Below are 24694 nucleotides of genomic sequence, written 5' to 3'. Positions count from 1 at the left end.
ATCCTGTCTTATTTCAAGCTTTACCCTTTGTTCACACAAACCTTATCTCCTGTTGGTGACATAATTTCATGTCCATAATCCAAAGGCCATATTCCCAGAATTCCAAACAGAAACAAAGCCTGGCACATTTTTTCCCTTATTTGTAAACGTACAAACTTGAAACTTTTACAAAGGTGTAAACTTTAAATTTCATCGAATTACTCCCTTAGCAACCGCACATGGAGAATAAATGTGTCCCTTAGGAACAGGATCATCCAGGAAAACGGGAACCATGTGGCCACGGGACCCTCCTGCTCTTCCTGTGTGTGCGCCCTCTGGCCACGGATCGGCTGCTCTAAAGCACTGTTTGTCCAGCCCCTCAAGGTGGCAGGGGGGTCTCCCGGTCAGGAACACAGGATAATACAGTCTCAGCCTTGTGTGCATTCTCTCTCAGTCTCTCTGAAGCAAAACTCCCCTCCAATCCATCCTTCATTCTGATGCCGGACATCTATCTGAAATACAACTCATTTAATTTCCCTGTTCAACCATTCCTATACTTCCCCATCCCCTCCACAGTGAAATCCACACCTTGGGGGTGGCAGAGATCTGGCCCCCTCCTGCTGTCCAGGCTGTGGTGTGGCCCCATCATTCCTGTTTTCTGTCCAGCCCACAGCCTGGAGGGACCCATCTTTGGTCTCTCGGAGTCCTTCCTGCTGTGTGTGTTGTTCCTTCAGCCTACTTCAATTCTTTATCTTGCTAAGAAAATGCATTCTGCAAAACTCAGCTGAATGTCACCTGGTCTGAGACTAGAGGGACCAAAACTTTGATAGAAGTAACAGAGAAGTTCAAGCTCTCATGCCTGAGCAAAGAGAGAGCAGACGCTGAGAAAAAATGATCGAGTCCACTTAATGACGGGCCTTTGTTTTCATTCATTTATTTATTTGACAGATACCTACAGAGTACCCACTGTGCACCAGACCCTTTTCTAGGCACTTGGAACACAACAATGAACACTCCAGACCAAGCCCCACCCTCATGGCACACATATTCTGGAGGGGTGAAACAGGCTACCACTCTCCAACACGGAAATATCCATTAAGCCAATAGGTGACTTATTTTATAAAGAACAAACAAGGCAAGAAAGGTGCTAGGGTGTGATGATGTGGGGTTGGAAGCTCTATTTTATGCAGGTGATGAAGAAGGCCTCTGCCCTAACGTGACCTTGAACAGAGACCTAAGAAGGAGAGCCCCAAGGACACCTGGCATGGGGCACCAGCAGAGGGAGCTTCAGGGCCCGGAAGCCAGGAGGCTGCCTCGGTGTATTACAGGCATATCAAGAAGTAGTGAAGACAGGGTAAGAAAAAGGGAGTGTGTGCGGAGGGGAGACCAGGGAGACACTGGCGGCCGGACCAAGGAGGACCTTTTAGGCCACAGTAGGCATGTTAGGACCTGAGGTGAGCCGGGAAGTCACTAAATCAGGAACAACAAAGCCTGTACAGAAATGCTTTCACTGAACATGGAGAACAGACGATAGGGAATAAGAATGAAAAAAGCAGGCCAGTTAGGTAGAAAGCTGTGGAACACTCCAGACAAAGGTAACAGCAGCTTGGGAGAGGGCAGAAGAGGCAGGACTGGATACAACTCCAAATTCAGAAAATCTAGCAGGACATGCTGAGGATTGAGGAAGAGTACGGGAAAAGGACAACAGGGAAGATGGACTGCAGCTTTCACATGAGCCACTGGAAGAATGCAGTTGCCATTTACCAGACGGCAAGAGTCCAGGAGGAGCAGGTAGGTGTAGGGTTGGAGTCAGAGGACGGTCGGGAAAGCAGGCTAGAAAATTCAAGAGATCTATGTCGTACATTTTCAGTTTGAGATGCCTACGAGACACAGAGTGGAGATAAAACACAAATACGAGGCCCCTCTCCCAGTTAACAAGAGAATGTTTAGCAATTTTAATCTTCAACTCTGGTCCCACATTCACAAACCAAATGTCACAGCCTAATGTTAGGCAGCATCAATGGTTTCCTCTCATTAAAACCCTATTTGGCAGAGGTGTCCTTCCTCCCCTGCTTCCATACCCTAGGGCCCCTGGGACAGAAATTTTCAACATCAAAAAGTGTCATCTTAGTTTTGAAATGTGGATGACTCCATCTGCTCCTGTAGATACCCCAAGGACAAAAAGCTGATGCCTCATTGCATTTACATGACAAGAGTGCATCTCCAAAGAGATTCTTTTTAAAAAGAAATAATGAAAAAGATGAGTGTTACTTCGTCTCTCACAGTGACAAAGACTACATTTAGGGCAGATTTCAAATATCAATTTTTGGTTTTCCTATTTCCAGCCATTAAGGATTCAAAACATTGAAGGCCAGTGTATTTGTTTCCTTTTGCTATAACACATTTCTATAAATTTAGTGGCTTAACAAACAAGAGACATTGATTCTTTGATGGTTCTGGAGGCTAGATGTCCAACAAGAACTCTCACCACACTGAAACCAGGGTACCAGGAAGGCTGTGATTCCTACAGAGGCTCTCGAGAGAGTCTGCTCCTTGGTGCTCTCGGCTTCTGCCGGCTGCGGTCATTCTTTGGCTCGTGGCCACATCACTGCAACCCTGAGGGTCAGCATCTTCACAGCCCTCTGCTCCCGTCTTCACACTGCCTTCTCCTCTGTGTGTGTTCCAATCACATCTCCCTCTGCCTCCCTTTTGTAAAGATTTATGTGATTGCATTTAGGGCCCAGAACAATTTCCCTATCTCAAATCTCTAAACTAATCCCATCTGTAAAGACTCTACCATGCAAAGTATAGTTTTGGGTTCCAGGGATTAGAATCTGATATCTTTGTTTTGCCATGATTCAGCCTACTACAACTAGTAATGAAAAAAAAGGAATCATTTTGTTTAATAACTATAATATAATAAAAAAAGAAACTTTACTTATCGATTATCCAACAAATGGTCCCTGAGCTCTATTAAATTACAGGCACTGGGGTCAGAATGCACAAGCATACAGGCCTCCTGACCTCAGGAAAACTGACATAATCAACCAATCACACAGAAAAATGCCACATTTTAACTGTGGCAAGAACCAGGAAGAAGGGCAAGGCTCTAGCTCCTGGCAGAGGTAGGGGTGGCAGTGGTTAGCAGGTCTGGGAAAGTTCTCTATGGAAATGGCATTTGAGTCAAAGCCGGAAGGATAAATAGGACTGACTGGGTGAAAAGCAAAAGAGAATTCCAGGAAGAGTGAAGCGAATGTTCAAAGGGCCTGTGACCAGAAATAACAAGAAAAAATACACTAGACTGAAAATAGTGAGGCAGGGCATAGTATGAACCAGTAGCAGAGGTCCCCTGGAGCCCGGCCTCCAGGATTATCAATTCCTTCATAAGGAATTGGCTCTCTTGGCTAAAGAGAAGTCCTGAGGAACCACCAGATTTGGATTTGAAAAGATCACTCAGGCCACAAGTGCAGAAATGAGGGGTGAGGGGAGCAAAGTGGGTGTGGCAGAATCGCTATTTTCATTCTAAGAGTCGGGAGCTGAAACACCACACTACTCAATTTCAAAAGGCTTTTCTACTTTCCTGGCCTTCTGGGACAGCAAAGCCTGGCTCCCAAGCTTGCAGGCATCACTCTCAGCCCAGGGACTCGCCAGTGGCTGTGAGAGCTGCTGCCTTCCCACATCCCACCTGCACGCCACCCCGTTTGCACGTCCCCATTGTAGGGACCCCTCTCATCCATCTTTGTACCCATTCCAACCTCAATTTCAGGACTTGACACATGATGGTTTCTGTGTGAAAGGGAAAATAATAAAAATTTCTCATCTTTCTTTCTCAGAGTAGGAAGAAATGGCTTGGCCAGCCTAGCCCTCAGAATGAGGAACAGTGTTAGCACACAGGTCCCCTCTGTGAAATCCAGGTTTTAGGATGATAAGAACACCATAAAACATGTCCAAACAAAACTGTGAGAACACAGGAGATGGTGGCAAGAGAGCTGAGGAACAGCACCAAGTCAGAAGGCCGGAAAGCCAGGAGCAATAGAGCTCTGTGGAGGTGGCTGAGGCTGGAGAAACATGATGCGATCCAGACAGGTTTCTGGGAACAGGGACCCACATCAGCGGCAGGACACGTGTGCATTCCCTGTCTAGAGGATTGTGTCCATAGAAAGAAGACAGAAAAAGACAAATGGATGTAAGCACCTGGAAGCCTTTAGGGCTGGTAGGTGATCACAACAATGAGGGGTGCCCTTCTGCTTCCCTGCACCTACTTGGCACCTTTGTCCAGATCAAATTAGGGGACACAAAAACACTTCTATAAAAGGTATCTGATTGGGAATATCTAGTCTGGAATAACTAAAATAAGGAGATCATTTTTCCAGGTAATTATCAAAATTCAGACTATAACCCAAAACTCTTAAATCCTGAAATTTACTTCTTTCTACTAAGCTATTAAATCCCCAATGGAGCCAACACCGGGTTCATTGTGCAGACTCCCAATTAATCACAGTAGAAAGCACTACTTGCCAAGTGAAAATCCTCTATTTTGAATTCTTAATCCCCCCACCAGCTGAGTTTACCACAAAGACATGAATATATAATTGAGACATAAAGAAAACATGCCACCAAATTAAACTGCCCTGATTTTGCATCAATAAATTCTTTCTCAAATAACATGAAATGAAGATCTCTCAAAAGCGAATGTGGTGCTCCAAAAACTCCAGGAGTGAATTCCTCTGCTGAGCCAAGCTCTAGCGGAAGCCAATTAGATTTCATACCAACGTTAGACATTTATTTACCACGGGCGACATTCAACAGGAATATGTCTCAACATATACTCCAAGTGGTGACACCTCAAAGTCTAAATTAGCCTGGAGACATCAGAAACAGGGAGTCTTCTCATTTGTATGTGGACTCTCAGGTAGGAGGCTGCTGAGGACCTGAGGGCTGGGGACTGCTTCCTGAAACTGTCATGCATCCTCGGCAGCATCCTCACCCTCTCTGCCATGATCATCACCATGACAGCACAAAATCCAGTACCACACCCTCTATTTGCTAGGACACAAAGAGATGCACCTTAACTATACTATGGAAGAAGAATCATTATTACAAATTCAGATGTAAGACATACATTGTAGTGCTTTTGAAAATTGACTTGTTGATAGAAAAGTCTTTTGCAATCTTTCCCCTTTGCATCTTAACCATGCAAGGGACATAGAACCAGTTGGGATTGGATATGTTCTTTCCTTCCAGTATATCTCTTTTCTACCCAAGATTTGTTGACCTAAGTGTCTGTCATATTCTTTTCCACTGACAATCTTTTGAGTATTTGTCCATTGTCAAAACAATGTAACATGCACTTCCTTGAGAAAGAGAAGTAGCATTCTAGCAGGACAACAAGAAAAAACAAGCCTATTGGAAGCCATCTGGTTTCACCTGAAACTGAGATGCAGCCTACCTTTCTAGCCATATAGTGAGTGATTTCACCCCAGGAACTCTGCCCTGTGACCACATTAGCTTCCTCACTTTTCCTCCAACACACCATACACATTCACCCTTCCAAGATTTGGACACTCGATTGCTCCTGTTTGGGATGCCAGATCCCCTAAAAGAAAACCAAAAACTCCACTGTCCATTCAAGACCCTCATGAAACATAACTTTGTAGTTTTGTCTAATCTTGCAGGTAAATTCAATTACTCTATTTCAGTGTAGTCATAGCATTTATATGCTCAAACATCCGAATCCCTGTTACCTTATAAGACAGGTATTTGTTAGTATAGTGGTCTCCTCTGCCGGACAGGGCAGGAGCTCTGTATGAATCTTTGTGTCCCCAGGACCTGGCTTCAAAACACTGTTAAATGGAATTCAACAGGGTCAGTAGAGTGTCTTTGACCTGACAACAGATGGATGGAAACCTTCCTCATCAACTACTCCCCATGCCCTAAGAAGCTATGCACTTTAATTTTATTAAGAAGAGAGGAATGACCAGAATCTTTGGGTCTTTTGAGTGTCTAAGAATCTTCTCCTAACAGTCATGGCATCCAAGTCAGCTGCTCTTGATATTGCTGTATATACACTCTGTATGGGGGACCTTCTGAAATTAGGAATACAGTAATGAGGAAAATTTTGGATATATTATAGGATTAGCCAGATCCTTAGTGGTGGGTCATGAGACCATAAAGAGACCTCATCCAACCCTTAATTAAGATCTTCTTCAAGTGCAGCTTGAATAAATCAGCACTCTGATATGGGAATGGGAGTCTAAGGGGATATATCTTGAAAAAGCTGATTATTCAGGATCTGGTGTTTGTCCTTTCCCCAAAATAAATGACATTTCTCACTTGGAAGCTGCAGAAAGAATCAAGATCCAGAAGGAATCAGAGCCATGTTTCTCAATCCTACGGTGTTAGAATCTGAGGCCGCTCAGAGGCAGCCCAGACTCCCTGGGGAAAAGCACCTAAGGGGTAAGAACTCAGGGGCTGCTTACAGACTTCTCCATGGGAGCCCGAACTGCTTACCTGGAGAGATGCTGCCTGACTTCTGTAAGTGCTTGCTGTAAAGCAATAAGGGTCATCTAAACTTTCTGCTCCATTCTCTATGAATGGGTGTGAAAAGCTAGAACAGGGGACCCTATTTTTATCTACTCTTCCGCAAAAGATGCCAAGTTTTCCAAACTCTGTAGGGAACATGAGGACCCCTTCCTAGCCATACCAAAAGGAAAAGAAAATGCCATTATTAAACGAATATGACTTTTACTCTGGCATTTTGCTGAGATTACTTTAGACTTTACATTTTGCCCTACTTGGCTTAGCAGACAGATAATGCTTCAGATGGGTTTACTGAAATGTGCTCTAGCCTTTCTGTCAATTTTTGTCCCTCTGTTGTCAGTAACTGCTTCAGGAAATTTTAAAACTCACCAGGTAGAGCAGAGTTGCCTCATCTGCATGCTGTCTAGATAGTATACATCAATTTCAGGTAAAATGTCCTACTTCCTTGTCATTCTCCAGGGTGCTTTGAGGAGAGCTCCAATTTTGTAGTGGAATTTAATTTCCTGACTTTTTCAAAGTTCTATCAAATTTAGATACACAGTCTTATGACCAGACCAAATATACATTTTCATCTATTTCTTGAATGGGACTGGAAAAAGAGAGGTCATTTGCAAGCAGTTTGGGATGATAAGTATGCCCCACTATCCGTCACACAGGGCTACTGACATCTGGAGAACACAGATGTTCTCAGAAGGTGACTTCAGTCTATTTAGAATTGGATCATGATGTTTTCCTCTACCATGGCCTCAGCTTGAATGGCAAGTGTTGGTGCAAAGATCTGCAGAGCTCTCCGGGAGCCTTGTCCTGCCAGAAGGGCATGGTGCCTTCTGGGTGACATGTCTGGAGACACAGAAAGCTTTGCTTTCAAAGTAAGGATTAGGTCACATTATTTCCTTTGATATTTAGTGTTTCAAATTTCCTTCAGTTCAGATTCAGAGTGCGGAGGGGTCTCTGGGGTGTAGGTATCTAGAAATTAAAAGTTATTATTCCTGTTCTCTGAATCATCATAACGAGCTTTGCTTGACAAGGTCAACTAATTATTCAGGATTGGAAAGAAACAAGGTTGTATATATCAGGTGGGTAAGAGAGAGAGTCAGAAACAGGGAGACAATCAAAGGTAAATGAGGGGCTGATGTGGCCATATAGCCATTATTTGCAAGTCGCTGCCTGGGCTGGATATCTCCCTAGTCTAGTCCCCTCCTTTCTGGAATTACATTAACACACAAACTGAACAGAATGTCCTGGCTTCTTTCCCTCATTCCTGCCCTATTCCATAGACATTTGTGTTTCCCTTCTTTACCTGAGCTTTGGAGCTGTTCAACTCCAAAGGCAGGTAATTAACTATCAAACAATAGCAGGGATTTTCAGATTAATTCTGCCCAGCAAGAAATAGGAAAACTCATTTTACCAAACAAAAGGGAGGGGCTGATTAGATACTCCAGTGACAAAAGAGAAACCTAGATAGGGCCTGGAAAAACCGATAAAGAGGCTAAAAGCTTTTTAAACATTTTTTATGACACTAATATCCCTGTTTTTATAAGCACTGTATTCTACTGTTCTCTGTCATGCAAATGTGTCTCTAAGTGAGAGTGAAGTCCTGCAGGTACACCAGTCAAAACTGAGAAGTCAGTTTTCCATGCTTGGATAGGGAGGACCTTTCTTAACACCCTGCGTACAACCATGGCACACTGTTGCTCTACCACCATTCACAGATGGGGCCTTTGAGACGTCTTCTCAAGCTGTCCTTAATTAGGCAAACAATTCATTCCCACTGAGTGTTTTATCCACTCTGTGTTTTCCAAGAGGTAACCTTGTCCAAGGGAACAATGGAGACAGCAGTATGGCTTTCTCAGATGTACAGGGTGCTTGGTTTGGTAGCAGGAGTAAGAGGGTGAGAAGAATAAAATATTCAGCTAGACTCCAGAGAGAATCACTTATTAATTACATTTATTAAACAGAAAACCCTAAGGTCAAAGAGATGGAAATCATTAGACCTAAATGTTAATAAATTTTAGATGAATCTCCCCAACTCTGGACAAAAAGATTATGTTCTGGACATGCAAATCCACTGGTGGTATTTCTCACATTTCACATTTGAAGGGAGTATTCAAGGCATCTCAAAGTCAAGAAGTCCAGGTATCTGAACTCATTCCCCTCTGCTGATGAGTCAGTTTTGCCATGTGATCTTTAGACATGTTAGTATTCATTTCCCCTGAGCTCACAGGTAGAAATCTCGGTGTCCCGGTGGAGTCATCACCCCCATGCTCACATTTAACCAACCCTTGAACTCCGCCTGTTCTCCTACAGGTACATCCTTGGACTCCAGACTCTTCTCTGTCTAAGCTAACCTAGGAACTCCATTACTCCACCTTTTTAAACAATTGAAGCTAACCTGGGAACTCCATTACTCCATCTTTTTCAACAATTCTCTCTTGTTTTTAAAGGAGTATCATCTTTTTAAAAATTTCCATCCTCTTTCAAAAATTTCACTCTCCTTTCTACAATATACCTAGCCCGTCAAGCCATGGAAAGCCATTCTAGTTTTAACACCTGCTGATCCATAATGGTAACCCTTTATAGCACCACCCAATAGAGCTTTTTACAATGGACGTTCACATAAATGTTCTCTCTCTGCACTGTTCAACGCAGGAGTGCAGTAGTTTGGGTGTTTGTTCCTGTAGATCTCATGTTGAAAGTTGATTCCAAAATTGGAGGTGGACGCCTAATGGGAGATGTCTGGCCATGGAGATGGAGTATAAATAGATAAATGCAGGTTAGTGGGGCAAGTGAGTTCTTGCTTTATAAGCTTCCTCGAAAGCTGGGGGTAAAAAGGAGCCTGGCACCGTCCCTGCTCTCTCTGGCTTTTTCTCTCACCATGCTATCTCTGCACATACTGGGTCCCCTTCACCGCATGCCACGAATAGAAGCAGTCTGAGGCCCTCTCCAGATGCAAATGCTGGTGCCAAGCTTCTTGTAAAGGCTGCACAATCATAAGCCAAATAAACCTCTTGTGTGTGTGTGTGTGTGTGTGTGTGTGTGTGTCTGAATTACCAGCCTCAGGCATTCCTTTATAGTAATGCAAAATGAACTAACACAAGGGAACAGCGGTCCTGCTTGACTATGTAAGCACTTCAGTGTGGCTAGTGTGACTGAAGAAGTAAATTTTAAATGTTATTTGGTTGTAGCTAATTTAAATTTAATTTTAAATAGCCACGCTGGCAAGTAGCTACTTAGCTCAGTTCTCTTTTCTCCCTGTTTCTGCTGCCTTCCCCTCCATCTCCCTCCCACACTGGTTCCAGGGTCACCCTCCTCCCCAAGGATGGGCTTCGCTCCTAGCTTGCCCCAGAGACTTGCCCTATGTAGCCGCCTTGGCATGACTGTCTGCGAGAACTAACCATATCGGATCAGGACCACAGGGGAAGAAAATCCAGTACAGAGAACTAGCGGGTAGATGGGATATTTGACAGTAAGGGGAAAGACATACCGCAGACCTGAATCAGCTTGTGCAATGCTGTGAGATGCCGTTACCTTCCTTCTGTGTGGGTTTATTTAGATATGAAGCTGACTTCATATACATAAATACACATACTCACAGGCAGAATATCAATTTCATTCCTTTTTGTTGTTGCTGTTTTTATTTCTTTTTTTAAATGATCATAATACCATTTTGAAAACCTAATATGCCTAACTTTTATTCCAGAAGCATTGCGCTCAGGGCTGAATAGCAACTTCAAATCCAGATAGTCAGCTTCTGCCGGGGGAATTAGGGTTTATGTTCAGTATAATAAACGATCCCAAGATAAATATATTTCTTTCCTTTTTATTTTTTATTTTTTTTTGTAATCCAGGATGGGGGTGCATCCTCTTTCCAATACAGAAACACAAGAGTCTGGCTCTATTTAGTTTGTCTGATTGCTTTGAAGAGGGGGTCAGTTCGGCTCTGAAAAAACTATGGTCCTCTATTCATTAAAGTGTCAATAATACTCAGTCCAGGCATATCGACGGCGGATTAGCTTGGGCTGAGTCTGTGTACAAGACCAATGCCTTTTTTAACCCAGCTTGTTTCCAGATCAATACACCCATCAGCATTCGAAAATTAGCCCAAGATGAGATTCCAATACTTGAGGTGGTGTGTCATGCGAAGAGGGCACCCAGCCAAGTCACAGATGTAAACACCTAGCCGGGGATTAGACATTTTCCATTAGCCTGGACGTGAGTGAAGATTGATGTAGACTCCATCCTCTCACCCCTCCCATCATCTCACCCCCATAAACACCCAGCCGTCTCTCTTGGAGCCCATATAAGATCGTCTGGCTCTAATTCTAGCCATTTGCTTGGATAAGCATTTATTAAATGTTCACTTTGTATAAGGCATTCTGGCAGGTGTTCAGGGCAGGGGTGTGGGGGTGTGCATCAGTGGGGGGACTGAACAAAGAAAATGACAAAAATATGATCCTGTTTTCAAGGAGGCATTAGCACTTTTCACAATTCCTTCCATTTTCCAGTTCCATAAGGCCCTGCTTCCTAAAGCAAATGTCTCTAATAGTTCCTAGTTCCCAGTCTCTCATTGTCAATGCTAGGCATTCTTTTCTCAACACTAAGTGTGCAGGGGTTGGGGCAGGACAGGAGAAGGGCTGAGCAATGGCTTCCAAAGCACCACCTGGTAGAGTATGCAGATGGTGGCACTGGGGCGTTCACCAGCCCTCCCCACAGAATGGAGAATTTTTGGTCTCCCTATCCACAATAAAAAATGTATTTTATATTAAAAAATGTACACAAACTGAAACAAAAATCTCACATGGCAAAACCTACTCCACTCTTTGTAATACACCCTGATACCTTCTATGCAATTCTATTTTCTTTAAAAATGCTGTTTGCATGCATCAGTTCAAAAGTATTCATTTATAGAATCACTTTTTAAAGAGCCATTATAATTTCCTTTGGGTAAGAAAGAGTAAGCAAAATATAATAAAAACTCGGCAGGACCAAACTTGGGCCACAGCGTTAGGGATTCCCACGTCCCCTGGTATACGCTCTGCCCAGAGCCAGGTCCAGTATCGCCTGGTTCTCGCGTGTCCTCCTCTCAGTCCTGCTCACCCTGCCTCACTCAACAATGCTGATCACGTCCCAAGTTCCGCCTTCCCCTACTGTCAAACAGCGGGCCTCCCCTTCCTTCTTCCAGCTTACTTCAGTTCTTCTTTCACAAGCCGCCTTCCTTCCTATTCTGTCTCTAACCAATCATCCCATAGCTCTTTACCCTTTTCTTGAACACACCAACAAGGGGACTGGAGGAAGGAGCCCCTAGGAGAGGAGTGTGTCGCCCTGGAGTTGCACGTCCCTGTGAAGGGGCCTTGGGATCAGCCTGGGAAAGGGCCCCAGCACTGGATCTGGCATGCCACTGCTCAGGGACTACACTGCTGACATCACAAAATAAGATATCTGGCCCACTGGAAAGGTTGCTAAAAAAATATAAAAATTACAAGAGTCCTAAAAAAGAAGAAAAGAAAAGAAAACTCAACAGCTGAAATAGCACCTGTATGTGCCAGGTCCTCTTCTAAGTGTTTTCTATGTCAGTACATGTACCATTCAATCCTCACATTGGCCCCCTTTACAGAAAGAGAACCCTGAGACACAGTAATCACTTAATGTCTCACAGCCAGAAAGTGGCCAAGTGTGATGCCAGCTCTTGCTCACTAACTAGGAATCCTTCAACCAGGTTAAGTGGTGTCTGAATGCCCCAGGACTGGTTCTGCCTGGGAATGGAGGTGAGCTCCATTCCCAGGGTCTGAGAGAGTAGAACCAACACACATATTCTCTCTCTCTCTCTCTCTCTCACACACACACACACACCCACACACATACAAGGCCTCATGAGCCAGGAGCCAGGGGAGGAGAAGAAGGCCAGGAGAGTCGGGATGGAATCAAATCAGGGAGAATCAGACACCAGTATTACAGGGAAGAAATGGCATCTAAAACCCCTGGCTGGGAGATGAGAGAAGGTGCAAGGGAGCCGGAAACAAGCAGGTATTTGTGAAGGATGCAGCTGAAGGCAGTGCCTAGTGCATCCTGGTTGGCTCTGCTTCCTTTCAAGGCTGAAGGGGGGCATAGCATACTTGTACCTTCAAAAGTGCATTAAAAGTCTGGTTTTAAACACAACACAATCTTGGAATTGCATGAAATTTAAAAAAGAAAACCCACTAAAACTTAGGGGAGAAAAAAGTCAAGAAAAGCAATAATTAAAAGATAATTTCCTGAGAAAATATATTATTGTAACAAAAATGAAAAAAAAAAAAACAATTCCTAGTTCAACTCAATGAAAATGACTGGAAAATTTAGCTTCTAACTGCAAAATGACAACCAGAAATGTGCCCTGGACCCTAGATGCATAGAACAAGGAGAACTCATCTCTGTTGAGGATCAGAGAACAAACCCTTACCTGAAGGCTCTCCAGGCTGGCCAGCCAGATCTCCCCGCCAAGCCCCGCCGACCTACCTTGCACAATGAGATGGACCCTAGAGGTCTTTGGGTGGTTGTCTGTCTGCACCGAGCAGGTGTACGGGCCCTCGTCATACACATCCACGTTCTGGATCTCAATGCTGTACTGCGTTTGGGTGTTGCTCAGGAGGACCACGCGCGGATCCAGGCACCACTTGTCATTCCCAGCATAGAGGATGGTGCTGCGGTTCAGCCAGGCCACCCGGGTGACCCGGTTGTCAATAGTGCACCTGAAGGGAAGACCAGACAGGTACGTCAAGGGACTGAGAGATGACAGCAGCCATCAGTGGTGGGTCCTCATGGCAAGGCTAGAATATCTTATCTTTCTCCCTTCCCCCAACATATACATTTCCTTTGATTTGTCAGGGGTGGACTTTTCTGGAACACAGCAAAGGCCTTATGGGATTATAGCCTCAGAATGCTGCTCAGTGCTTCTCAAACCACTTGAGCACAGAACCACTTCAAATACGATCTCAGTTATAACCTAGAGGTATCTTGCATGCCCAGGATGGCTGAATACTTCGAATACTACCAGTTCTCCCTTTGCTCAAGGATTTGGGTGATGATAATCCTTCACATTTATGTCTAGGTGTTTAGGGTGCACTACAGCATTCAATACTTACGATAACCCTATGAAGAATATTTTATTGGAAAAAGCTTAGAAGAGCACAGAAACTAAACTAAACTAGTTGTCCAAGTCACACAATAAATGTGTGTTAGATCAGAGACCCAACTTTTAGCGACTAAACATCATTCCTCTCATCTCAGAATAGCAAATTCCCACAGAAGGCTTCTGCAGTCAAAACTAAATACAGATCACCACTATCGCTATTCATCTTCATTATACCCAGGGGCAGAAATGTTCGGTTACTGCTAGACTAAAGCCACTTTCCAAAATCTCAAAACTGTCTGCACATATAAAAATAGATTTTCTTTCTTTTATTTTTGCATCTGGAGTCCTCGAATTGTGGAAGCTCCCTTCTCTTTTCTACACTTTTAAATTTCCCAGCAACTCTCGCCAAGTCCTCATCATGTCTTTCTGTCTGTATTCATTTCCCTCTCTTACTACAGCAAGTCTGTTCCATGGCCTTAGGCTAAATTTACAAACACAGTGTCCTGATCCTGACTATAATGCTGGAAATAACAGTGCAACGGAGGGTGTATAATGATGCCTCAAATGTATACCTTATTTTGCAGTGTACAAAGCACTTTTACAGCTCAACGTCTCCTTTGATTTTTTGCAACAAATTTCTGAGGTTGACACTGTTACCCATTCTCTGCTTTAAAGATCATGACTCTAGGGTTCTGAATAGCCTGATGACTTGTCCAAGGAATGAGGCTAAAAGTATAGAAGTCAGACCTCTCAGCCAAGTCTTCTAATTCCTGGTCCTGTGTGAGACTCATAAGGTGCAAAGGTGAATTTTTCACTGGGGATAGGTGATGGCTTCTATTGGATTCTCAAAATGGTTTGTGACCATAAAAACTCTAACAACTGCTATTGTACACACCTGCTTCTTCAGGAGACCCCTGTCCCCATGAGAAATCCTGTACTGTGCATCCTTTCTGCTTTGCTTATGTAAATGTCTCAACATTATGGAACGATCACTTAGGTGTAGATGGATAGTTTGCTGAGAGCTCTGGTGGGAAATACTGCCCAAAAAGAAACACTTTGGCATAGGTGTCCAACAAGGTTTTTGCAGCTTATCGCATTTTCTGGCAATGCAGATGAGATGCGGGCTCTCGCTGGCACCATTCTGATACAGCTTGGAAATGAGTGAAGGCCTACCTTGGAGAAGGTCAGGGGACTCTCTCTCAAAGTGCACATGGACTACTTATATTAGAATCACAGGAGAGGTTTATGACAGATTCTTAGTCTCACCCTCATTCTACTGATTCAGAAAATCTGGGAATTTATAACAACATCTCAGTTGGGTCATACACACACTAATGTTTCAAAACCACTAATATGGAGCAGTGTGTCTAGGACAACTTATATCATTTGTGGGGCCCAGTGCAAAATAAGAACACAGGGTATTTTGTTCAAGCATGAAAAAGGATTTCAAGGTGGTGATAACAGATTTCTATGGAAATAAACAAAGTTGTGAAGCCAGCTCCGCATGTTTCTCAAGCTTTACTGTGCACATTAGGCCCCCTGGGGATTTTGCTGAAGTGCAGATGCTGATTCAGTAGGTCTGAGGTAGGGTCTGGGATTCTGCACTTTTAGTAAGCTCCCAGGTGATGCCAGTGCTGATGGCCCCCGGTCATTCCTTAAGTCGCATCTAGAAGTTCATATCTAGACATGAGCTTTATGCACATTAGGGTTTAAGAAGCACTGAGCTAGCACCACACTACACAAAAGTGTGGCTAGCAAACCAGCAACATCGGCATCATTTGGGTGGGAGCTCGTCAGAAATGCAGAATCTCAGGCCTCCTCTCAGAGATAACAAATTTGAATCTGCATTTTAATAAGATGTCCAGGTAACTTGAATGCACATGAAGTTTGAGCTGGTCAAGAGTATGCTCCAAGCCTTTCTTGTGGCTTTGATGAGAATATCCAGAATGGACTCTGAGGGTGAACAAGAAGGAGAAAAGTGCAGTCAATGGAGGGTGCACCTGATGTTGTACCTTCCTTCCCTTATGCTCCTTGCAGACCCCATGACTGTTATCTGGTACTGCCTTGTCTGAAACACGAATTTGGAACGGCATAGGTTTGAAATCTCTCAAGAACAAAAACACACTTTGCAGCTTGCTTTGCTAGTAATGTATCTAGGATAGCTTATATTAATAACCTGAAGGGTGACCACTGCTCTGACCTTCACTTGGGTCCAAGCACAAAACTGGATGAATTCACGTTCACGGTCAATGTTAATTGACTACATGAGCCCATTATATGCACTATTTTATCATCTCACAAACTTGGTTGGGTTCACTTATTGCCAGTTTACAGACAAAATTAGCTGAGGCTGAGAAACATTAACCATATTGACTGAAACCATGCTGATATTAAACTGCAGAACCAGGATTCATGCCAGTTTTTGTTTTGTTTTGTTTTCCAAATTTAGTGTTCTTATAGGGCCTCCCAAAAGAACACCCAAATCAGTTCTTCTCAAATTCACCATGCATCAGTATCGCCTGAAAGATCTGATTAAAAAGAGATTCCTGGGACCTTACTCCATGGGTTTCTGATTCAGTAGGCCCAGGCAGGGCCTGGGAGGCTGCATTTCTGACAAAATTCCAAGTGCTGCTGATGCTGGTCCGAAGAGCTCGCTGAGAACCTCTAACTTAGATGTGTGTTTCCTGGCAAAATGCGAGTTGCAGAGTGAACAGGCACTAGGAAAGCACCCTGGTATGAAACAGTTTTCCAACACTGTACAGGATAGAACTTTCCCATAACCTGTATGTTCTGGGGAACCAGAAGCAAAGTCCTTTTTTTTCCTCCCCAGGAGCTGAAATCTGACAAGTACCAGGTGAGTGGCCACAGTGCAGGAAACGCTGACTGACAAACACTAAACCGCTTGAATAATTATTTTCGATGCCCACAATGGGGATCTCACAACCTCCCAATGAATACAAGAGGACTGTCCTGGGCTTCCTTGTGAGCATCTAATTATTGAAAATTGACAGAAATGGAAGCCATTCCCCAACACTGCACCGCACTACAGGGCCAGAGTGGTTCGTCTGCAGATGCACCACCGCTCAGAACGCAGCCAATTTCCAGCATGGTTTTGCGGCCACTGTGATAGACTACTCTGAGAAGTTGGCACAGTTCCAGCTGCGGTTCTGAGCACATCCAAGGTCATGTTTAGATGTCCAAACTGTCACTGCTGGGTATCAGTCTTGCTGAATCCCCACGGAACGAACGCCGGCTTCTGCAGAGATGGATCACAAAGGTACCTCGGCGGCCAACTCTGTCGCCTCCTCACACCTGCCCCCATCTATCTGTCTCATTTATCCAGTCTCCTCAACAATGCAGAGGACACATTGCTCCTAGGTTAAAAAAAGAAAAGTGAAAATGAGCCTAATTGCTTTCTCAGCCACAGAGAAGGAGCTGGAGGTGGGAAATTCAGACAACAAGTTCTCTCTTTTCAGAGACAGCCCTCGACATAGTCCTTCTACAAAACTGCTCCTGAAACATGCTACGGTACCTCACCTCTCTCAGGATGGTGGTTAACTTTGGTGATTAAGTCAGAGTGAGTAAGGTTTCAAACTCCACTGTCCCTGACTCATCCAGGTGAGCTGAGCTGGAGATGGCCGCTCATCAGATATTGAGGAATAGTCACAAGTCAATGCAATGTAGGCCAACAAGAGGTAGGAGATGGGTGATCAAAAAGGTGGGATGTTCTCAGACCAGACCTGCAAAGCCTCTCCCCTTTTGTCCACAGCCTCCAGATATACCGCCCTCCCACTGCTGGCATCCTCTCTGCCCATCCTGTCACATATATGAAGAATAGAGGAACAAGCTTTGTACCCCTAAGGATTCTGGACTGGGCCCTGCAACTCCAGCTCCCTTATGTCCTCCAGCTTCAATGTTGCCCTCCAGTTGCCCCACCCTGCAGCCGTCTGGCAGTGGTCATTAGCCGTCTGTGTCTCTGTGAATGGTTTTCCCATCAGCATCCCTCCTGCGGCCCTCCCCTCCTGGGTGTGGCCCCTGTGGACAGCCCATGGCCTAGGATACTCAGCATCCTGGAAGAATCCAGACAAAGAGAAATAAAGGCTGGAAAGGGCATTTGTTTTCCATTTCAGTGCTGAGCCACAGTCCCCTTCTTAGTCTGAGTGTGTCTGTCTGTACCATGTTCCTTTTTTGGATAAGTGTCTTTTTTTAGAGAATAGGCCTGTACCATTTGAGCAGGGATTATTGAGGGTGCCTCACCTGTGTCAATATTCAGGATGTATTTGGCCAAAAGAGGATCCAGCCACATGTGCACATGCTCACCCGTGCATGGAACTCAGAGTATGGAGAAAGAACACTGCCATACCTGTAATTTTCTGCAGCTGCACCTATTGTTCCAATGCTCTAAAAATGCAACCCTCTGTGTCCTGAATATCTTTCTGATGAATAGTTGTTTTATTACATATGCTGCATTTATACATAGAGGAAAAGCAAAAATAAATGATTAAGCAAGCCCAAGATGTGCACTGCAGAAATAGAACCATAAAAGTATGGACTCAGGTCCTGAAGCTACTTTTGGATTTAGGATGAGAGAAGAGACAGAGAGAGATGGGGGGGGGGGGGGAGAGAGGGGGGGGGGAGAGAGAGAGAGAGAGAGAGAGAGAGAGAAGAACCTGGGAATTGGAAGAAAAAAAAAAAGCGAGAGTGTCTGCTTGGAAACTTCTAAAGATGAGCAAAGAGAGTGTTGAAATAAGGAGAAAGATTATTGAAGAAAGAGAGAAAAATCCAGGCTTGGCCTTCCTTAAACACACCTGCCTGAAGATCTGAGGGCAATAATGGATCCAGACAGTGTGCGGTCCAACCATTCCTTCTATCAAATGGCCTTTTAACTGCGTCTGAAAGGCAGCACATCTCAAGCAATGCTTGAAAATACAGCAAAATAAGTGCTTCCGCCCTTCGCAGCACCTGGTCACAATTGCCTCTTATCACACAGAAACGCTCCAGCTGCCCCTAAGTTTGGTTCCTCTGAGCATTCTGCTTGTGCCCCGCCCCTCCCCTCAAGCATAACAGGGGAACATCACGACGCAAATGGCTCAGCAATACCCACACATGCTGCCACGGGGTTGGCGTGTGCATCTTCCACATCTGCTCTTGCGAGAAAGTGTTCTCTGGGGGAAACCAAGAAATTAACAAAACAGGATACTTCACCATGAATACACTGAACATTCAGATATCAGCTAGCACCTTACTCCTTTATTGTAAGAGAAAGCTTCACTACTGAGGCTGCTAATTTTGACCCTACTGGATTTCTTTTAGACTGTAAACTTGTGTGGAAGTTTACAAAATTGATTTGGGTCATAGAGAGACAAAAATACTAGACTTAGACTCACATTGCACACTGTTCTTACATCTCCATTTTTGCATTACACAAGCAAACGGAGGTATGCCATGGAATCTTTCCTAGCTATGAAAATAAGAGGACTAATCATGCCTAGGTAGAAGCAGACAGCACACTTACAACACAGGTGAAAGGATTAGGGGGAGGAAAAATGAAACAAAACCAAAAGCAGTGGCACACACTGCACTATGAGTCCCACACCACTAGTAGGTAGTTGTAGCCAGAGAGAGGCTCAGGGAGAGCGAAGAGAATAGGGTCTGAAGTCTGACTGTTACAAGGAATGTCCCACCTCTGTTTCTGACGCCCCTCAGGCCTCAGAGAGGTTATCTCACTCCACTGGGTTTCATCTAAATCACCTGCAGTAGAAATAACCTCTCTTCTTGCACGGGGTTAATGAGAAGATTAAATGGAAACATGCATGTAAATACATTCTTTTGTTTATTGTAAAAATTCAACAGACAAATCTATTGTACTGTCTATTACATGTACTGCTTTCTCATCTTAGGGATGTAACATTGCTGACTTGATTGATTTTAAGTTCTTGAAAAGCAAGGATCATGTCTAATTTTCACTTGTGTCTCTACAGAACATTGTGTAGAGAACAAAGTAAGCACACAATAAATATCTGTCCACTGATTAATTATTTGATTAAAATCTCCCATCTTTCACAAACTCCCGAGAGATAAAAGACCATGAGGCCTGCATCCAATAAAGGTCCAGTTTGTGGGTATAATTACTCTGCATGTCCCCGCCAACCTGCACCCACAAATGCAAATGCACACATCTCCCCCAGTGCCTGGTCATTATGTGTGAGCACGTGCAAGGAGGCAGTCCCCCTCCACTTCTGTAATGTCTTAGGGATAAATCAAGAAGCCTTTGCTCTGTGGACCTCCAGAAAGATTCTCCATAAGCACATCTACCATCTGTCCTTCCTGTCCCTGTCAAATACAGTAGCGTCCTCTCAAAACAAACTCTGTTGAGTTTGGTGGGCCACGACTTTTCCGAAATGAATGGCACAACACTTTGATTTGTACCCAAGACAAAGGCCCCATACTAATTTAAATGCTGAAACAAGAATGGGCTTGCTCAATAGGTCATGTCTTATTTGTAAGTCATAACTTCCACAAGCCGTTTTTTGATTCAATAACTGTTACACACATGTAGTCAAGAACTCTAAATTCTACACTCTAGCAAAAGGTAATCTGGGCAATGTGGGGCATCTTCATCATCTCATGGAACCACACACAGTAGAGCCTTTTGCTCCTAGGTGACCAAAGTTAGGTAACCTGGAAGTTTTTCTTTCCTTTTCTTTCCCTAGCATATTCAAAATAGTCCAAACACACATGAGCGTCTCTGGAATCCTGTCATGGAGACCAGCCTTTCATAAAGGAAAGAGCCCAGAAGTGCCAAGAGAAAGTTCAGTGGGAATTCACGCTGAACTCCATCTGCCATTGGAGCTTGGGCTTCAGTCAGTGATCCCTACAAAGTTCCACCTCACTTTCTGTGATGATTAATTCTCTGTGTCAATTTGACTGAACTATGGGATGCCGGACAGCTGGTAGCACGTTATTTCTGGGTGTGTCTGTGAGGGTGTTTCTAGAAGAGATGGTCAGCAGACTTCGTAAAGAAGAGCCACCCTCCCCAGTGTGGGTGGGCACCATCTAATCCACTGAGGGTCTGGATAGAACGAAAGAGTGGAGGAAGGGCACGTCACTCTTCCAGCTTGAGCTGGGACATTCCTCTCCTGTCCTTGGACATCGGCTCCCTTGTCTCAGACCTTTGGACTGGGACTGAAACTTACACTACAGACATGAGCCAATTCTTATAAGTCTCTCGACAGATTAGAATAGATGACAGATAGATAGATAGATAGATAGATAGATAGATAGATAGATAGATAGACAGACAGACAGACAGACAGACAGATAGATCCTCTTGAAAAGGAAAACCCAGGCTAATACACGCTCCCACCCCACACGGTTTCAAACATGACATTCAGTAGGTTCATCAGAACACTTTTCACTGTTTCCTGTATATTCTGTTCACATTGGGAATTCTGTGACTTCCTGCTTTATTTGGAATGCCCTTCCTTATTGTTTGTTAGACAAATTCCTATGCCACACCAAGGTCAAGTTTAAATATTAATTCATATACTGACAAGCTTTTCTCTGCAAAATTTTGCTGTCCCCCCATGAGTGTTTTCCAGACATACTTTATCTTGGTGTGTACTGGAAGCATTATGTCCATGCTTTATTTTTTTGTCACATGTGGAGCTCTGGGAAGCCAGGAAGTAGATACAATTTTTTTCTCTACTCCAAGAACCCTCACACATGACTTTTGGTTGCTTTCAGGGCAATCTGGATCTTGGTGAGTGTTAAGGCGGCTGCCGAGGTTGGAAAGAGCCTGGTTAACAGCAAGGAGGAGTAAGTTACGGCATGTCCAGCACCAGGAGGAGCATGAGCAAAGCACAAAGGAGCTGAGAAAATACTGGCAAGTTTATTGAAGGATGGAAATGGGGAGCTTATGGAATAGAAGACACGCGTAGAAGAGAAAAGTTAGCAGGGATGAAGCCAGCAAGCTAGCACGCTGCTCTCTGTGTGCCTGCACATCCACCACCCAGTGCAGGCTGACCAGCACGGATCATGTGGACAGGCTCCCTGCCCTCTGGCCTCCTGTTGTTCTGCCACTGGAAAGAAGTGGCAGGAGATGGGGTTGGGGAGGAAGCAGGGTCCATCCACTGGCTGTCTATATCCCCCCATCAAAGATCACCACCCCTGGCTAGTGACCCTCTCCACACAGCCCTCTCCCTGGTGGGAGCCATGACCTCGTCCCCTTATCCCTTCAGGCCTAAAAGTGTTAACAGTGCCTTCCTGTTCATAGTCCCAGGGTCCTAACTGTCCCTTACAGTTTTCCTACACCTTGGCTGCACCTTCGTAAATATCCACTTTATTACACTCTGCTCAAATTATGCAATTTGAGGATGCCATGTTTTCCCTGTAGGACCCCTGACTATTACAGGTACGTTGTGCAACACGCTCTTGTAAAAGAGTTTGTACTTTATCCTGAAGACAAAGAGCAGACGGGGAACCAAACCGAAGAACTCTGCAAAGTCCAGCTCAAAGAATCACTGATGATTATAAATAGTAGCACACTGGAGCTTGTCTCTTTCTTCTCCGGGGGACAGCCCTCCTTGGCAGGGAAGGAGCTTGGAAGAAGAAACAGGATTCCCTGAAACAAATCCATCTGCAGGCTCTCCTCCATCTCTGCTTCATCTCCAGTCCTGCCCTCACTGGCTAGTGTGTGTCACCCCATACGATGGGACTCACTGGATGAAGAAATGGGGCTCCATTCAGTCCTTGGACAAGTTAGGCCAGCCTGGCAGTTGTCCAAATCAGACCTTTTTTTTGCAACTACACTGATTAAACTGATTGTTACACTGATTGTTGTCCAAACCAGACACTTTTTGAAATTACACTGATTAAACCAGGATGTATTCAGGCAAACTGGGAAGAACCGTATAGATTAGCCACATGGAGTCACATTAGAAAAGGGGCTGGAAATACCCTGCTCCTCCCATGTCCAAGGCCTGGTGCGAGTACGAAGGATGCACTGGCCTCTGGGGGAGTCAGCGTGTGCGTCACTCCTGCCTTCACCTCTGGGGCTAGTTCCACTTCCAATTCTTTGTCAAGACACACTTTAACCATCAAACCCCAGAACCCGACCTAGATCCTGCCGCTAGCACACTCCTAGCACCCTAAAGTACCATCCGTACTTAGAACTTGAACATGACTTGAAAGGGGAAAAAAAATCACAGCTTAGGAGACCAAAACCATACCTCAGACCACATGCAGCTGCCATTTCCTTTCCAGTTAGTGTGTGTGAAGCCTGGCACCCATGTGTGTGAACTGGGCAGCATGCAGGCTGCCTGTCCACCTGGTCTTTGCCCCAGGGACTGTGTATGCATATGAGGTACATGTGTGGCCATGTGTGGTGGGAGGGAGCAGCTGGAAAGAAGGAATCTGGTTCGCAACCAAAGAAGAGATCCAGAGAGTCTCTGCTACATCCAAACCCCACAGTTCACAGGAAGAAACGTCCAATACAGCTAGAACTCCAGAGGGACAAAGGGGACATCTGGGTTCGAGGTGGGCCTGGTCTGTTCTCTCACTACGTGATTTTGGCTACACATCCTCTCACCTTTGGTGGTAACATGGTGCCCACACGAACTGCCTGGGGCCTAGGTGAGAGCGAGGCACAGTAGGTGGGTGGACTGGCATCCTCCGAGGAGAGAGGCTACCGGCTTCTGAGCTCTGTTTCTACCATCTACGGAGGTGAGACACAGTCGGGACAGGAGAGCAGGACCACATGCAGATGCACACTCCAGGGGCTGGAGGCTCCTCCTCTGTCCCTGTCCTGTAGAGCCCACAGAAGCCTCTCCTCTCTCTAGTGGCCTGTGACAAGGCTGACAGGAAGGGGTCCCCAGAGTCCGGAAGGACAACACTCACTAAAACAAGAAAATGTGAGCAATTAAGTGCAGAAAAGGTAACTGGACCTCTCCAGATAGTTAGCCCAGGTGACATGGCACCTTGGGGAACAGGATGCATCCCCCAGAAGGATGAAAGCTCCCAGTGGGAGGACACTACCTTTGCTGGGCCTGTTGTCATTCCAGAGCCCTCCCTCACCTCGATGGGGGCCTCACTATTTGCATAGTCACCACACTCTCTCTCTCTCCCTGTGCAGGACAAAGCAGGAAGTCAGACTTCAGCCCAGGCCCCTCGGCCCCTTCCATCATTTCTGTGTGCTCCTGGGTTCTGGGTGCTTCTGCTTCTGACAGCCTAGCCTGAGACTCTGTTGGCACCCCCATCTCCACAGACAGCCACAAGTACCTGGGGTTTGTGTCCCCCAGGGTGGCCCCTAGCAGTAGCCTGGGGGGGAGTTACAAAAGGGCTGGTCACCCTGGTGGGTCTCTGCCTAAAACTGAGCCTCCACTTGACTTCTTGCCCTGTCCTGCCTGGCTTCCCCCACACCTTCCACCTTTTCTCCTAGGCCCACTTCCCTAATAAGTCATGACCACACAAATCCTTATCCCAGAGTCTGCCTCTAGAGAACTGGAACAAAGGCAATCTTACGTGTAAATCTCACAAATGCTTTGTGATCAGAAGGAACTCTTCCGGAGAGGGAGTGTGAGATATTTGGGAGGCTGCAAGGAAAGGAAGGTGCTAGAAAGATGGAGGATGGTCTGCAGTCAGGCACTGGGAGCAGGCAACAGCAGGTGAGCCCTGCCCCTGGGAGAGAGGACACGAGGCAGGGTAGATCCTGCAGCCAGAGCCAGGAGTGGGAGTCCTTCTAGCCCTGGCCTAAGAGACCTTGGAGGGCCAAGAAAATTTCTGTCTCCTGGGACACTGACACAGAGGTGAGGAGACACAATGCAGCCAGGCTTAGGTACTAACAAGGGACATTCTGTGGGGGGTGGGGGAGGATTTGGGGAGTTCAGTGGGTGGCAGGGGCATGTGGACAGCAAACAAAGGATATAATAACATAATAAAAATACAACCACTGTTGGAAAACAGTGTGGAGATTCTTTAAAGAACTAAAAGTAGATGTACCATTCAATCCAGCAGTCCCACTACTGGGTATCTACCTGGAGGAAAAGTCATTATATAATATGAAAAAGA

The 24694-nt window shown here is 45.1% G+C and overlaps 1 protein-coding gene across 8 annotated transcripts in view; it reads right to left on the bottom strand.

Annotated features, from left to right (window-relative positions):
* Positions 1–24694, bottom strand: part of NTM (neurotrimin) — a 1227126-nt gene that overhangs the window by 176286 nt on the left and 1026146 nt on the right. For all 8 annotated transcript variants that reach the window (XM_073022378.1, XM_008021538.3, XM_008021540.3 and 5 more), the window contains one exon: positions 13012–13244. In XM_073022378.1, the coding sequence (XP_072878479.1) occupies positions 13012–13244 (233 nt within the window). The remainder of the gene's footprint in view (positions 1–13011; positions 13245–24694) is intronic.

This window comes from Chlorocebus sabaeus, chromosome 1 (genome assembly GCF_047675955.1).
Source record: "Chlorocebus sabaeus isolate Y175 chromosome 1, mChlSab1.0.hap1, whole genome shotgun sequence".
In the NCBI taxonomy this organism is placed as follows: Eukaryota; Metazoa; Chordata; class Mammalia; order Primates; family Cercopithecidae; genus Chlorocebus; species Chlorocebus sabaeus.
This window is presented reverse-complemented; position numbering and strand designations above follow the sequence as displayed.